This window comes from Cataglyphis hispanica, chromosome 1, assembly GCF_021464435.1.
Source record: "Cataglyphis hispanica isolate Lineage 1 chromosome 1, ULB_Chis1_1.0, whole genome shotgun sequence".
NCBI lineage: Eukaryota > Metazoa > Arthropoda > Insecta > Hymenoptera > Formicidae > Cataglyphis > Cataglyphis hispanica.
In genome coordinates, this window is record NC_065954.1 from 5,004,476 (window position 1) to 5,020,624 (window position 16,149).

Genomic DNA, 16,149 nt, shown 5'->3' on the forward strand with positions numbered 1-16,149 from the left:
CGGGCTTGCCAAATAGCGCGAATAGCAGTCACATTTCTAAAAAAAGAACTTTGCGTAACTGAAATCCTGAGAGATTTTGTAATTTGAGCTGCGAAACATTATCGCCATCATGGACCATCTATTATCAACTATAGTCATTTACTTCGACGATCACTCGGGAGAAAAAACATACTAGCGTACCACGATACTGGTTTTATTCATCAATGTCATCGATTAATACACACACACACACACACAATACAGTTTTTTCTTTTTCAAAATTTAACAAATTTATTTATATAAATAAATAATAAATAGTTTTATTTTTAAAAAATTAATAATCACGTAATTGTGCACATTAAAAATTTTTAACAAATTTAAACAAAAGTTCTTGAAAAAAAGCGTTAAAATTGCTATAACATTTTCTTTTTTTTTTTTCTTTAAGTGCCATGTTTTCTGAGAGTATCGGCGATCAATAGCATGACTTATAAACAGCTCTTTTTTCAGACTTTTTATAAACAGCTCTTCTTTCGAAGAATGATACTATCCTCTATCCAAACTATTGATGTAACTTCTTAAGCCATGATATTTTATGGCATACTACCACATTTTACTTTTATTTTGCTTCAATTATAATGTGCAATAATTTGTATTTGTAATTGTACATAACGTGTTCAGGATATTTTCATTTTTGTCTTTTAATATTATTTAAAATTTTATTTATTTAAACATTGCAGTATATTTCCCGATTAACTGTTTTAATAAGGTTAATTAATTTTTTACATGCACATATTTATAAAATTAATTATATGTAATACAATAATGTATATAACTCTAATTATCTTTTTTCAAATCAATGAAATTAAAATCATACGCATATTACTTAATTATTTAAGTTGTCAAATACACATCCATGACAAGCTTTCATTGATATAAAATGAAATACAGCGCAGTATTGAGATAATCAATCAACATCGAGGAAAAGAAACAACAATACTTGCAAGTATCATTTACATGATTTTACATGTCTTTTTTAAGAATGGATTATAAAACGAAAAATATCACGAGTCTTGTTAGATAAACACAGTAAACAAATAAACAAATACAGACGTTATCAAAATTCCAATTTTTTTGCAATGTTTTTGTAAATAGTAGAATGTATTCCTAACTTTCTTCTCTCCTTTTTCCAATCTCTCTCTCTCTCTCTCTCTCTCTCTCTCTCTCTCTCTCGTACACATACACACAGTAAACTGTCCATTTAATGTTTTCTCAAATATAAATCACCGAAATTTGTGATTGCACTCATTGCTTGCGAGCTTGTATAAACAATGAATGAGCCGACTTAACAAACTATAAGCCAAAAATATTATTAAAATCATAATTATCGGCAAGGCATTTTCGAAGATGAAGTGGCAGATAAAGTACGGAAAAAATGGTAAATGAGGAGCGGTTATAATAAAAATTTTTTCGAAGTGAAGTACTTAGGTTTTCACAATTATTCTGCAGCATTTGATGAAGAAAAATAGAGGTACGAGTGAATAAAGATGTGGGTGAAGGCGAGAGCGTTGGCGGAAAGGACGGAAGAATTCGAAGTGAGTCTCCCTTGGAGATAGGGGTCGAGGATGGTGGTAAAACTCTCGGCGAGCACTTTTGTTAATTAAATGCCGTTGTTCGGTTCAACCGGGCTCTTTTGATCGAGTTATCGTTTAAACAGCGTTCGTTTAACAAAAGCTCTAGCTAAGCGGGTTGGGGGCTTAAAAAGCAGCCTCTGCAGCGCAAACATATCAAACTACCGCTATTTTTTGCTAATTAAAGCTAATTGCTACTTTCGCGCTGTCACTTCAGTTCGTTCGTATATTCATCATTGCAAGTTATTTGCTTTTCGTACGAGCGGCACTTTCCATTCGAAAGCTTAAACGTCGCACTGCATTTTTAGCGTAAGTGGCGTGTCACACGACGCTATTACACAGACGAGACACTATTACGCTTGTAGAGTTATACGTGATATATTTTATACGAGATTGATGTTTAAAATAGTATTTGTTTTTACGAAACGATACTATTGGATCGATCGTCATCGTACATCAAACGTACATCGCGCGAAATCGTTTCAAACAATTTTATAATGTTTTCGATCGTTATAAAAGCGTGTGATACAAAGTAAACGGTTCGTTTCGCATAAACAGGGCGCGCGCGCGCGGATTGATACGATGCGAGAATAGCGAGTGAGCGAGCAAAAAGTTTCGATCGCGTTATGTACGAAGCGTTGTACACGTCCGTGTATGCTCGTCGAAGCGATCATGCGTGCCGTCAAAAGAGTTAACTTAGACGTAGCCACGCACGACGTCACTGGCAGCACGTTAATAAATCGGTCGATTTTTTTGCAGCCCTTTCTTTATGAACGAGCGTCCCTCCCTCTTTCGTGATCGTTCACGTCGTCCCATGCATCGCTTCACGGAAGTCTTTTTCAGCAAAATAAAAAAGCTCGATATACGTTACCACCGATTACCCCGATATTGTTGCTCGTCGAAGCATCATAAAGCTATTCCCGACCGATTACTGTTCTATTGCGTTGCATAGCTTTTTACGAACGCATTAAGAGGCTTCCTCTTTTACCGCCGTTCTCTCTTTGCATCGCCATCGTCATTTCGCAGGTGATAACGCCGTGCAATCTTGGTCGACACTTTTCCAAGCAGGTTTTGTGCGTCGAGGGAAATATAATAATCCTTGGGTAGCGCCGGCATAAATCGCGTCCTGCCAAGCAGGATTTTATGAGCGATTTTGCGACTTCTTTCTGCATTAGTTCTGAAGAAGCGGATAAATCGTCCTTTTATTTATTAAGTCTCGGTTCACATTATAATATATTTTTTCTGCATTATAATATTTTTTTATCTAGTAAGTGGAAACCAAAAAAAAAATTGTTTTTTATGCGGAAAAGTTGTAGAAATGTAAAATTAAAATTAAAATAATTAAAAGTTATATTAAAATTACAAACTAGGGATACTATACCAATCTCTTTTACTCGATAGTCTGTTTTCTAATCATCTTTTAGTAATTTTTCTTTTGAGTTTAAACTTTAAAAGATATATCAATATAAAATCTTATAAAAAAAATAAAACAATTATAATCAACTTATACTCATCGAATTAACGAATGTGAAATTTCGACGATTTATAGTACGTTGTGTAAGAAATATGGAGCTTACACAGATTGATGGAACAGACGCGAAACGTGTTGCAAGTTTAACTTAAATCTTCTCAACAGCGAGTAAAAGTCATGCACGTCGTAAAGTTGAGCGAGCGTCGATAAAAGGGTGAAGATGAAATGCTTGCACATCGATTTGTTTGTTCTTCCTTAAGTGTCGAAATGCTCGGCAACCCTTCTGTCGCATCTTTCTGACAGTCGCGTTTGATTCCTTTCGATCTTTTTTCTTTCTACTTCCGATGGAATCCGATTGACATAAGAATCCTACTTAAATCTCTCGTTTGCGTCACTTTTTCGAATACGTTTTTCTACGCTTACACTTCGCTTATTTTAGATACTATACAGGCATATATACGCTTTTCGTGTTCGCTTGCACTTTAATCTTTTACTTGCGTCTAATAATAACAAACTGTTTCTTGACAAAGCAGTAAAAATTCTTTCTTATAATGGAACAAATTAATGTATATCATACATACAAGAAATGCAGGTTATTTTTAAAATATTATTAATATTAGAGAGAAGCCGCAAACTCTCAGGATCTTTTAATATTTCCATAAAAAAAAATCATATCTTGGTATGATTTATTCTATTTTATATGTGTTTTCTCTACTTTTTATCTCTGTCATTTTATCACTTGGCAAATCTATGATGTAGATATTTTTCATTTGAATCGATTTCAAAATTATGTAGTTCCATTTATTAGAGGCATAAATATGCGTTGTATTCTTCATTGACATTGCATTTTGCGATCGGGACGATCCATTAATTTTACTCGTTTACAACGAACACATGAAACCGTGCATCGTTTACACGGGCAATCCCGCAACCGCGAGCACCGATTCATCATCGACCCAAACATCGCACGGAACATTTCGCTCCATGCTGGTATTCCAAACGTGCACTTTCCGCGGAATTACACCATCCCTTCTTAAATCACCCACCCGGAAAGCGCGGGAACGAATTTCAGTTACCAGCCTTAGCAAATATTCGTTCAACATCGCGCGATGCAACTGACAGCAAAAGCAGACGATTTCTGGAAACTTCTGCGAATCCTATCCACGTACCTCGTGGCTGTGGCACCTTGTGATTTCGCGATCCGCCGTCTTCTTTTTCTTATGCTCGATGAAAATCGCCTAGCTTCGTACGAAGCTGCAGAAAAAAAAGCTTTGAAAAATGAAAGCCTCGTTAAAAAGACTCGTTTTCTCTCCCTCTCTCTCTCTCTCTCTCTCTCTCTCTCTCTCTCGGAGAAATCTATTTTTATAACAAAAGAAGCTCAGAAGGATTGTATGAAAATCGAGAGAGAACGTGAACAAGAATTTTCGAGAACGAATATATTCGGCGCGGCAATTAATCGTAATTTTGTCGCACTTTGATGACTACTATAATTGACTGCGTCGTAATTAAGGTATGCGGACCTCGTCGCAGCTGTTAATTAAATGATGCCGTTAACATCATGGTTTGCGTGCACGTACCAAATTTCCGATTTGAATTTAGTACGGATTTCAACGTCTTGCTACTCTCCTCTCTTCCTCCCGCCCGCCACCCCCCTCCCCATCCCCTCAGCCCTCCATCCCTTTCCTGCCTCTCTTCCTCGTTCGTGAAAGGTTATCGCGGGTGGCAACGAAAGGGAGGCAAACGGTAGCAACCTCGATGGGAATAGTACGGGCTATGAGTTGCAGCCAGAGTTGCGAATGAGTTATGTCTTCTCCGTGAGCGTTCAACGCTCCCGTTCAAGAGAAATTCCTATTCAATTTAACGTATCCCAACAGAGTATCTGCTAATTTCTCCTTATATCTTACGAATTTTGTTTGCCCATTCGCGCTTTTCTGCCCGGCGTCTATCGTACTTTTTGCCCGTCGACGAGCTTTTCCTGAAAGGTCCTTTCAGAACCGCTTCTTTTATGCCGTTTTCGGTCGCTTTTTCGTACGAGCGAAGGATAAAAAGCGTGTTTGCGCGAATAGGAGGTGCTTCTCCCGCAAAACTCTTTGGCTGGCTCTTTATCCTGGCTGTTTCTCGAAGCAGAGAGCAATTCACAGAAGAAGTGCGTTTTAGCAGGTCTTACGTTAGGGAAACAATACGCTAACTCTAGTATATTTACTGTGATAATATAAAGGCTCCTCTGTGTAATGTGAGACTTATTTCGCCAAACATAATATAAGAAACAAGTATATTGTATTATGTTATAATTAACAATGTGCTTCACAAGAAATTCAGTCTAACACATTGCTTCTCTCTCTTTGTTTCAGCGTAAAAACAAATATTGTTGTATCTTCTCTATAAAATTGAAAAAATTTACGCTTTCGTGAATAAATTTCAGATTTGTAAAATAATACATCTAAGATAAAAATTGAAATACATCTAAAATTCTGCATACAAAAGAATGCACTTATCGACAGTGCTCTTTATGATTTATCGTTGACATTAACGTCATCAAGAAATTCACAGCGAGACGAGATTAAATGTTTATTCTGTTAATTGCCCCGCTGGTGGAGTTCCCATCCACAGTAGAACAATTATTCGTCCGTCGATTGAAATTCTGCGGTCTTAGCCGAAAGGTAATTAACTTTTAATCGAGAAAGTTCAGTGGCTCCGGGTTACCCCCGTCTCCGAATTACTTCTTGCCTATTTCTCACCCTATCTTTCCCTCTCGTCGATTCCCTTCCCTCCCGATTCTTCGCTTGGGTTCCTGCCACTCAACGTGTCTAAACGTCTAATCGAGAAACGTATGCCCTATATGCGATATATACACCTCCTTTAACTTGGCAAAAATCACATTCTGATGTATAATTAAGTGCCAATTTATTGTCAATTTATTATTAATTGCAAGAATATATTATAAAATATACTTTGTAATAAATTATCAATATATAAGTGCCAAATTTATGTTACATATTTAATCAATAACGATTGTATTAATAAAATACGTTGCACTAATACTCGAATAATTAGTTTTGTCCAAATATAGTTTTGTTAACGACAGAAATTTGAAAATAACATCGTGACAATATTGGCGATGTCACGCGATTTGACTCGAAGATCAAAAATGGTATGGTTACATAGAGCTTACCGTAAATAACATTGCAGTCTACTTAAACTTTTTCAATTATTTTGATATCTTTTACCGGCAGCGGTCCTGAGACCGGCATAGAGGCTGTTATGAGAATCGGAGGGAGAGTTCTCATTTTCTTCGTTCATCTTTCTCGTGTTCCGTCGACGCGATCGCGCTCGCTTTCACTTTTGACGAACGTTTCATAAATAAGTCTTTGTGCGATCCATCTGGAAATTGAATTGAAAAGTTCGCCTCGCCCATACCGTGGGAAAGCTGAAAACGACACCGCGGCGCGTGAATCGACGACGTACTCGACCGTCGGCAACGCCGTCAATTTTCTGGACGATTTTTTCTCCTCCTCGTGTCGGTCCATCAGCGTCGTCGTGACGCGCTTCATTTATTCGCATTCAACCGGCTGAAATCTCATTTATTACCCGTACCCGTTCCCATATGCAATTTTGTCCGATGCGGCGACCGCGTCGCCGTGCCACCGCTAGTAGTCGATTGGCTTTTTCAACCACGACGTATCGTACGACGACAAAACGGCATGTTCATGCGCGAGGTGCGACGTAATTTCTGATGCATTCGCGAATAATGCTCGTTCGCTTTGATTCGCCGTAGTAATATAGCCATTATTATCAACACGGCTCGGCATTTATTGTATTTGGCGTCGATGCTGCATCGTGCACCGCGACGATAATGCAATTCGCGATGCCAAAGCAACATCTCACTACGTGATCTGCGCCTTGTTTGCGTTATACCTATCGATTGTTAATGAAAATCAAATGTTTGCTCAATACATTGCCCGATGCGTTTCAAATTTATGCCAACAGAATCAAGAAAAATTTAGCTGCATTTTACGTAGGCTTTACTCGTTTTAAAATACATTAGTTTAATAAAAAAAAATAATACAAATAACACAAATGTCACAAAAGCAAACTAATTGTAAGAGACATGTGCTCTGCTTGAAACTAAATGGATACATTTTTTCCACAATTAATTGCAGAACATTCCGAAGAAGCGTACTACGTGACACAGCTCTTTATCACGGAGAAGAGAGATTCGCGATTTATCTGCTGCAGTTACATTATCTCCGAGTTTCGGTACTAATATGGTCTCCGCAAAGCGCTTTCTTATTAGTCTATTTTATTTCATTCCATCTACAACGGCGAAGATTAAATGGATTCGCGCGGCAATTTGTGGATCGATAGATTTTAACGCACTTGGCAGACCTCGCCAAGCAGCATTGGACTGTTTCCAACCAGAGCGTTCGGGAAATGTAGTTAGCCCGGTACGTAATTGGTATTCTTGACGCAAAAATTCATTTACGAAATCACTGAGCATAAAAGGAAAAATGGGAGATATCTCAAATAAAAAGCACGAGCATTTAATTTTGTAAGCCACTCTAAATAAAAATCTTGATGTTTCGTTCAACTTTAATCCAGCTGTCTCTCTCGCTTTTATTTACATTCAGGCATTCACATCTGATTAAATATTTGACGCGTTTAATTAAAAAACGTATCTAGCGAATGATCTAAGAAAAAGAGACAAACACAATCGAGAGATAAAAAGCTTAATTTTATAAATTCTGTATCGCAATAGAAAATGTCAAAGAATGACAGTTAAGAGAACAATAACACATATATAAATATTTCCATTATATATAAATAAAATTGCGATATATAAATAAAACGATTAAAACATAAAAACTTTATCGTATAAATTAATAATCTAAGATACTCAGTTTTATTAATTTGGATCGTTGGATATATATATATATATATGTGTGCATATTTCTATGTTCATTTAAATGATATAATCTTTAGCCAACAACTTTGTAAACCGCTTTAAAGCTAAAGAGTCTTTCTTGACTTTTTAAATCTACACATCAGACGAACACAAGTCTTTATCATGCAAATGTAATTACGACGAGAATTTACCGTAGCCGCTAATGCAAAGGCAAATATTTACGAATAGGTTGCGTCCGGAAAAATCCTTAACCACAGAAAATTTTCTTTTTTTTCTATCATAATCAACGCATATTTGTCAAAAGTTATTTATACGCCTACTTTATTATCTGAGTACATTAATAAAAAATACTCTTTTACATTCTCCCAATTATTTTATTATTGAACATTTTATAGACATTCTTTGTTCGTTTAACATCGCCATTCATTTTTTCCGTCAATCTTCTTTGTGTCATATTATTTCTTTTATAAGAAAATTGTAGAAATGAAGTGACCCTAAATGCGATCTCTTCCACTCTCTCCACTTTTTCACTCTTTCTCTCTTCTATCTTTTTTCGTTACTTACAGATTGAAGACGCGTAATACTTTGTGTACGCACACGGCTTGTGACAGAGTGCCTTGTCTACTATCTGTAATTATACCGAACTTCGTGCCACGACTACAGAAATCTCCTATTCCACGAGAACAAATTAAAATAAATCTCGAAGATAACAACTGGTCTGGTGGGCGAGAAAAATCTTGTTAGCCGGTATAAAGAGAACTTTTTAAAAATATTTTGCAAATATTTTGTGTAAAGAGTAAATGCAGGAAAAACATTCATACATAAATTGTAAACTTTAAGATACTACTAATCAGAGATGCTGTGTATTTTGTAATATTTAATCTTTTCTTAATTTATTTAATCTTTTATTTTTCATATCTAAAAGTTTTCTGTCTCACATCTAAAAAATATACATAATCCAAATATTTGTTTATAATTTATGCACACACGTATGTACATAAAATGCTACTAATTATATTTTTTTCAATATTACAACGATTAAGACTTTTAAACAATTAACAATCTAATATTGAAAAAAAACTCAACTTATTCGCTAATTTAAACTTCAAAGTCTAATCCGACTTTTAGAATGAAGAGCGGATATACCTCGTTATAGTTTTTGACTTATTACTGTTTCGCGCCCGCCGTGTTTGTAACACGAAAACGAGAAATAAAAATCCGGCTTAATGTTTCGAACGGACTATTGGTTGCCCAGAAACAAATTTTTGCGCAATATTGGAATTCTTTTTTCCTTCTTCCTCGTTCGGCTAATGCGATCTCGATAAAGAGAACAGAGGCAGCATTTGATCAAAGAGGGATGGCGTCCCTTCATCGAGTGGGAGGATGGGGTGCGCAATCAGGAATCCTTTCACTAGAACTTACAGAGATGTAGCCGATTCTCTCGCGTTGTATGCAAATCCATCTATACTTGATTATTTCGATTCATCGTCGATGGACTCGTCGCCTGATCGAGTCGATCTAACGAGGGAACGGAAAAGGAGGAATATTACCATGAGTGTTGAAGCGCTCTGCTTTATTATTAATAAAAGTTTGCAAAGCAATTGTACGACCAGTAAGATTTAAATTTTTCGATTATACTATAACTGAAGAATTGCTATCAGAGAACTTTTGCGCGCATTATACATAAATAGGCATTCAACTTATGCCTTTATAATTATATCTCAAGATAATATTCATCACATGTTAAGATAACATTTTTCGCTTTTCACGCGATACAATTTCACTGGTCGTAAACTTGTCAAAAAATTGTTGACTAAAATTACAATTTTATTAAATTTAGCGTTTTAATAAAATGCCGTAAATTTACTATCGCAGTGTGTGTCGTTATTTATTCTTAGACATTTATATAATATATAGCGTAGACTGTATTTACATATAATAAAAATTGCGATTGTGGCAAGGACCTCGTGGGCCTAAACCAAAAATTGATAATGATAGTAAGAGTATGTTATTCAATTTTGGAAACTTTCCATTCGTAATTGAACAAGCGCTTCAATCTAATGAGAAAATATCGTCGATGTGTGTTTTCTCGTTTGTGTCGTGTGCACGCGACACCCGATTTCGTTGGAAATAGCGTGCAACATTTCGCATGATTGTCTTTTATTGGCGGCTGTGAACCGCGGTTGCGTCTACGAGAATATCGCATGCACTCGTATCGATGTTCTCTCATTTTGTGTGTGTACGTGTTTGCCATAGGAAATTGAAAATACTCCAAATTCCGTTGATGCAGCGAAACGTGATAACGTGTCTCGTGAATGCGAGAGTGATCCGCTTTCGGTAGCGACGGGCTGCTAAAGTAACGGCGCAACGACGCAATTGCGCGCGAGACCCCATCACCCCCATACCTATTTGTATTTTTTAGTCGCGTTCCGTGATGCGCCACGTCCTTTATCGCTTCGCTCGGGCGTCCGAATTTGTTGTGTTTTAAATAAAAGTCAGCGCGCCTGAATAATGCGATTCGATTCATTGCCAAAGAAAGAATGCGCATCGATCAGCACTGCAATGCCGAAAGTAGTAAGAGTTTAGAAACGCTAGCATACACGCCAAAGTGTATCGCACTTCTATTATACTGACACTCGCATAACTAGAAATAAAACTCTATGGCATAATAAAGTGCATAATTTATTACTAATTTATCTTTAATCCTAAATTTATTGCTTCTCTTAATTAACGGAAATTTAATATTAAAAGCGTTGACCTAATATTAAACGCTGACATCCTTATCTTCACAAAAGAACTTAACAAATCGTAAACAAAAAAAAAAAATATCAGAAATCATTGTTAATTAATTGTTCAAAAATACTGCAATTAAATGAGTGAATCGGAAATATTTCCTGCAATATCAAACTTCTAATCAGTAGCCTGATCAGTCAATGTTTCGCTTCTGAGGCAAAGATAGTATAGCGTACGCGCGACTATGTTACAACGGGGCGATGAATGCTCCTTAACAATATAGTTATCAGTAGTGTGTGTGTACCAGTATACGTGTTCGCGATTCGCATAGGTTTCACACAGGCACTTGAAATGGCCGTAGATATGTATTCCGCCCGATGGCAAAGGGGTCTCCTAATTGTTGCTGCAATGTTCATAGAATACGTGTGCTCGGTCGGCGGCATTTGGCCTTGTGTACGTGCGCGATGTTAGCATCGTATACATTATCGCGCTATACATTCCTTGGGTCGAATATACGTGTTAATGGATCCTTGCACTCTGAATTAGGTCCATCTGCCAAATGGACGCGCGAACCGGCGGCAAAGGGAGCCTCATTAACCTGATATTCGAAACACATCGGTCATGTTAACAATAACACGTGGCACTCAGCGTCATTTCCGAAACTAATTGAGTTTCGAATTTCTACGAAATCATGAATGCGTATATGGAAAATATGTTAAACGTACGATGACTATCGTGTACTATTGATATATTCATACAATACTAGAGAATATAATTATCTGCGTTTCTATTAACTAACAATATTTCTCGATTATAGCTATTTATAAAATTTATAATTTTATATCTCTATCTGTTGTTCAATTAACATGGTTATATATTTGAGATTTTTTTATGTAGTCTTATTATCTAGCACAAATTTGAAAGTAAGATTATTCACATAATATATATATATATAATCTCGTAATATTCTCATTTTCTCATTTCTTTTCTTTCTCTTTCTTTTTGTCAGTCTCCTCTTTTTTGCTTTCTGTCTCATAATTCCATGAATACGCACAAATGAACATAATGGATCTCGGGATGCAATTTTGTACGTTCACAAAACCCATTTCGCTCAACTACCAGTTTTATACTGACAGTATTCGCCCCCATGCCAAAAATTTGCCCTCTCTCACTTTCTTCGGCTTCCTCTTTTCCCTATTTTTCGTATAAATGAGTACTGTAAAATCCACGTGCACAAGTGCTCGAGAGATAAAAGAAGTCTATTTCGCGATTATTTTGCATATTTATTTTGTAAAAATATAATTTAATTCTTTTTTTTAAATCACTTGTCATAGCTTATATAGAAAGAAACCTTTAAGTTTCAATTACAATTTGAATGTTCCTTTAATATATAAAACTTGATCATGCAGATTTTATTTTTTTTGTCATAAACATTTCAAACACTCTGTTTGGCTTGAATTGATCATGTATTTGATTGCTTATCATATTATTATACAAAAGCTTCAATCCCCATCCTACAATAGCCAAAAGAGCACATAAAACTAAGAATGATGTTATCGTCAGGAATACAATGATATCTAAATCGAATTGCTGATACCATGCGGTATCGACTCCATTGAAATGTAAATGAGGTGCACCATTGTGACGCATTACGAATTCAATCCACCATATAGCATTCTCTAAACTATCGTAAGGCTTGTCTTTTGTGAGAGCACGTAATTTCAACATTCTATCTTTATATCTGCAAATAAAGCATTAGATGCACGTTATTAAGTATATATAAACATCGCAATTATTATTTTCTATTCGTAAGGGGATGACTATTATTGTACACACACGCATACACGCATACACATAATTGACATCGTAATTACCGCTTATCGCCGGCGATTTCCAGTATAGTATCGTGCAGTTCCGGCGTAGTAAGCTCGACTATATTCAGGTATTTTGCTACTCCCAGAGAAACCATTTTCATAACTTGATACACCTGATCGAAGACAAATGGTATTCCTATGAGAGGAACGGCGTAATGAACTGCTTCTTCGGTACTTTGTAATCCGCCTTGATAAATGAAGAGCTTGATGTTTGGATGAACTATGAAGGTAAGAAGGGAAAAATGGATTAATAATCTCAATATTAATTATTGTATAACGTTGGCTTGTCCGTTTTCATTTACCGAGTACACCTTGCTGCGGGATCCATTTTGAGATGAAAACATTAGGAGGAACATGAAAGCCATCGCCCTCGAATTTCCACAATACTTTGTACGGTAAGTCGGCGAAGGCATTGGTAAACACCTCCAGTATTCCCTTCGGCAATAATTTACTTTTCACGTTTGTTCCCAGACTCATATAAATGAAGCCATTTGTTGCATTATCCAAGAAGTCCTTTAAATTCTACAGAAGGGAAATTTTATAAAGGAATATTTTCATCATATTTTCTCGATCAAATGTGCGAAAATGATCGACAATAAGAAATGAAACTTCGATATTAGGTGATAATTGTTGTAAAATGTATGTACTTTCGATAACAACGGCGGTGTCTTTTTAATGTGTAATCCGCTAAAATGAATGATATTAGGTATCTCGGGTCTCGCATATGCTAGCAATGGTTCTTGATTAATCAAAATTAGACTCATGTTCTTTGCAACGTCGACGATATGTGGTATATCCTTGCCAAAGTACTTTTCGGCAATTTCTTGCTGTTTGACCGCGAAAGTATTAAACCAAGAGTATATGTTGCTCCAAGTTTTCCCAAAATTTATCAATCGTTTCCAGAATGAAAGATTCAGCCCTGTGTAATCTTCGAGCTCCCAATTGGAAGGATGCGATGATAGCACAGGGCTGCCGAAATTGAAACGGTGACAGTTTTGCAAATCCATAGACATAATACCTGCGGATATAAAATTTGTTAAGCGATTCATTATCTGCATGTATTATATACATTCGCGTATATAATCCAAGATACTAATGTAATAATTAATTTTATTCAACAATTTTATTTTACCGATTAAAGGAGCATTAAATTTGTGAGCCAGCATGTAAATTGCAGGAGTCATAATCATCTCAGTTATCACCGCGTCAAACTGCACATTCGTTCCATTCGCATAATATTTCAATAAATCAGGATGACTGAGGACATCCTCCGCAATATCGTGACCTAGTCTCAACAATCTCGTCTTTAATCCTCCTAGTTGCGTGAGATTCCAACGAGTCTGACTCAAATCAGTATCATCGATCTTTTCATATACAAAACCAAAATCTATTTCTGTATAGTTGACTAGGCTAGAATCGTTTAGAATGTTTGGATTCAATGTTACTATCTCGTGACCCCGTTTATTCAAAGCAAGACACAGTGCCCGAAATACTATCTGATGACTGTAAGATGGGGCTGGGGTAACGATCAATAATCTCTTACTACATGCTAAGTTGCTCGTAGCAAGAATCCATAGAATCGCCATAATCGGCGAGATACCAATAATCAATTTCATTCTATAAATAATAAGAAAAAGAATGATGTAATTATACACATATATCTAATTCTTGGCGGCCATGTGCGATTTATGTAAATACAACGTGATAAAAATTTATCTTGCAATCGGAAAATAGCAAGATAAATATATTAAACATAATTTAATCATATATATCTATATTTTTTATATAGTCTTCTAAAATAATACAAAATTATACATATAAACAATATTATAATAATTTTTTTTTTATTTGCGCACAAAATTATTTAACTTTGTATAAAATAATATAAATTTTATTGTCTACATCCTATAAAATTTGACATTTAATTAAATTTTGTATTACTTACGTATTGATATTGAAGATATTTATAATATTATATTTATTTTCCGCAATAATATTTTAATTAGTTTGAAAAAAATTAAGAAAGAATATAAGGTAATTTCAGAAAACTTTTGTATTGTTTTTATCTCATAACACAAATGTCAATAAGCATGTCATTAAACAATAAAAGTTTATAGCATGGTTTCTGTTGAAGAGACGCGCACAGACTGAATCTCCCGAAATGAAGCAAACGTGTTATGTAGATTTCTTCGGCATTACGTTAACTTATAATCTTCACAGGCATTGACAATGAACGTGATCAGGATATATATATTTAGGTATATATTAAATCTGACAGAAGGAAAAAATCAAATTATGATTTAATCAGAAAATAGGAGACTTGCAATAGGAAAATGCTACAAGAACAACTATACTGTTTATTAAAAGAAATAAATGCAAGCAAATTATAGCAAATTATAAGAGAGGAAAATTTATTCTTTTTGTCGATTAGTATTGTCTATTATACTTAGAAATATAGCAAATTAAGACATATATATTACGTTAATATGAAATATTAATAACAGTTTCTTACTTAAAACATATTATAAAACTGTTTATAAATTATCAAATTTGCCTATTAAACTACATCATTAATCATTAAGATATAATACTCTCTCTCATCGTAAAAATGTTTATCAAAAGACATATAGTTAAAAAATATTATATAGTCTTGCATAATATTTCGCATGGTTCAATGCTATTTTAAAAGATCAAGGCTCATCCAATAACCTTGAATTATATTTACAGATTAAAGATTAAATGGAATTGTATATTTACGCTTTTCAAATTATTGCTAAAATCATATTATCAAAGTAATTTAATTTATTATAATAAAAAATAGTAGAAAAATATCAATTATTATATCCGCCATATGCTTTATGGAATTTTTTTTATCATATTATATAATACTTTGATAAATCAACTTATGTCTAAGATCACTATTTGTAAAATAAGAAGTACGTTGTGAGAAACTACGCAGATAATGTATACTGGTATAACATACTAGGAAGAATTATTGCAAATACCTCACGTTTCCACGAAGCCAATTAAAAATAAACACGGATTAATATTGAATTTTCCGCTTGACAATTTAGATAGTGTTACGAGATATCGAGATATGTACAGGTATATTACAATAGCAGAATCTTTGATAGAAATAGCGACCAATGCTGATACGCATGGATTACAATAGAAGCACAAAAAGATCGAAAGTCGCAGATCAAAACTATTTCGATTTGGCAGACAATTTTGGATATTAGCGGAATCACTCGGACTCATGCTTACGACGCGCAAATGCTCCGAGTAGACAGTTGTGTGTGTTGCTCTGGGGATTGAAATTATGTAGATTAAGCTCGTCCACACCATGTTCGAGAGCCTAAATGAACATTAACTCCGTCCGCACATATTCATGGAGGAAAACCTTTATCGTACCGTATTGCTGAGAATGCAGTTTTCTTGACGAGAATGCAGTTTTCTTAATTAAAAATTTGTTTAACGTATGTGTGTGACAAAGTTTTGTTACCTTTGTGAGATAGTGGACTTGCATAATTAATTTAGAGCATTTACGAATACATTTAAAGA

The 16,149-nt window shown here is 35.1% G+C and overlaps 1 protein-coding gene across 1 annotated transcript; it reads right to left on the reverse strand.

Annotated features, from left to right (window-relative positions):
* Positions 1 to 9,787: 9,787 nt before the first annotated feature.
* Positions 9,788 to 14,753, reverse strand: LOC126850399 (UDP-glucosyltransferase 2-like). Its single transcript, XM_050593355.1, has 6 exons — positions 14,534 to 14,753; positions 13,721 to 14,205; positions 13,236 to 13,606; positions 12,891 to 13,110; positions 12,589 to 12,808; positions 9,788 to 12,455 (listed from the first exon to the last, which is right to left on the reverse strand). The coding sequence occupies exons 2-6, from the start codon at positions 14,202 to 14,204 to the stop codon at positions 12,116 to 12,118; spliced, it is 1,635 nt and encodes a 544-aa protein (XP_050449312.1). The 5' UTR covers position 14,205; positions 14,534 to 14,753; the 3' UTR covers positions 9,788 to 12,115.
* Positions 14,754 to 16,149: the final 1,396 nt, after the last annotated feature.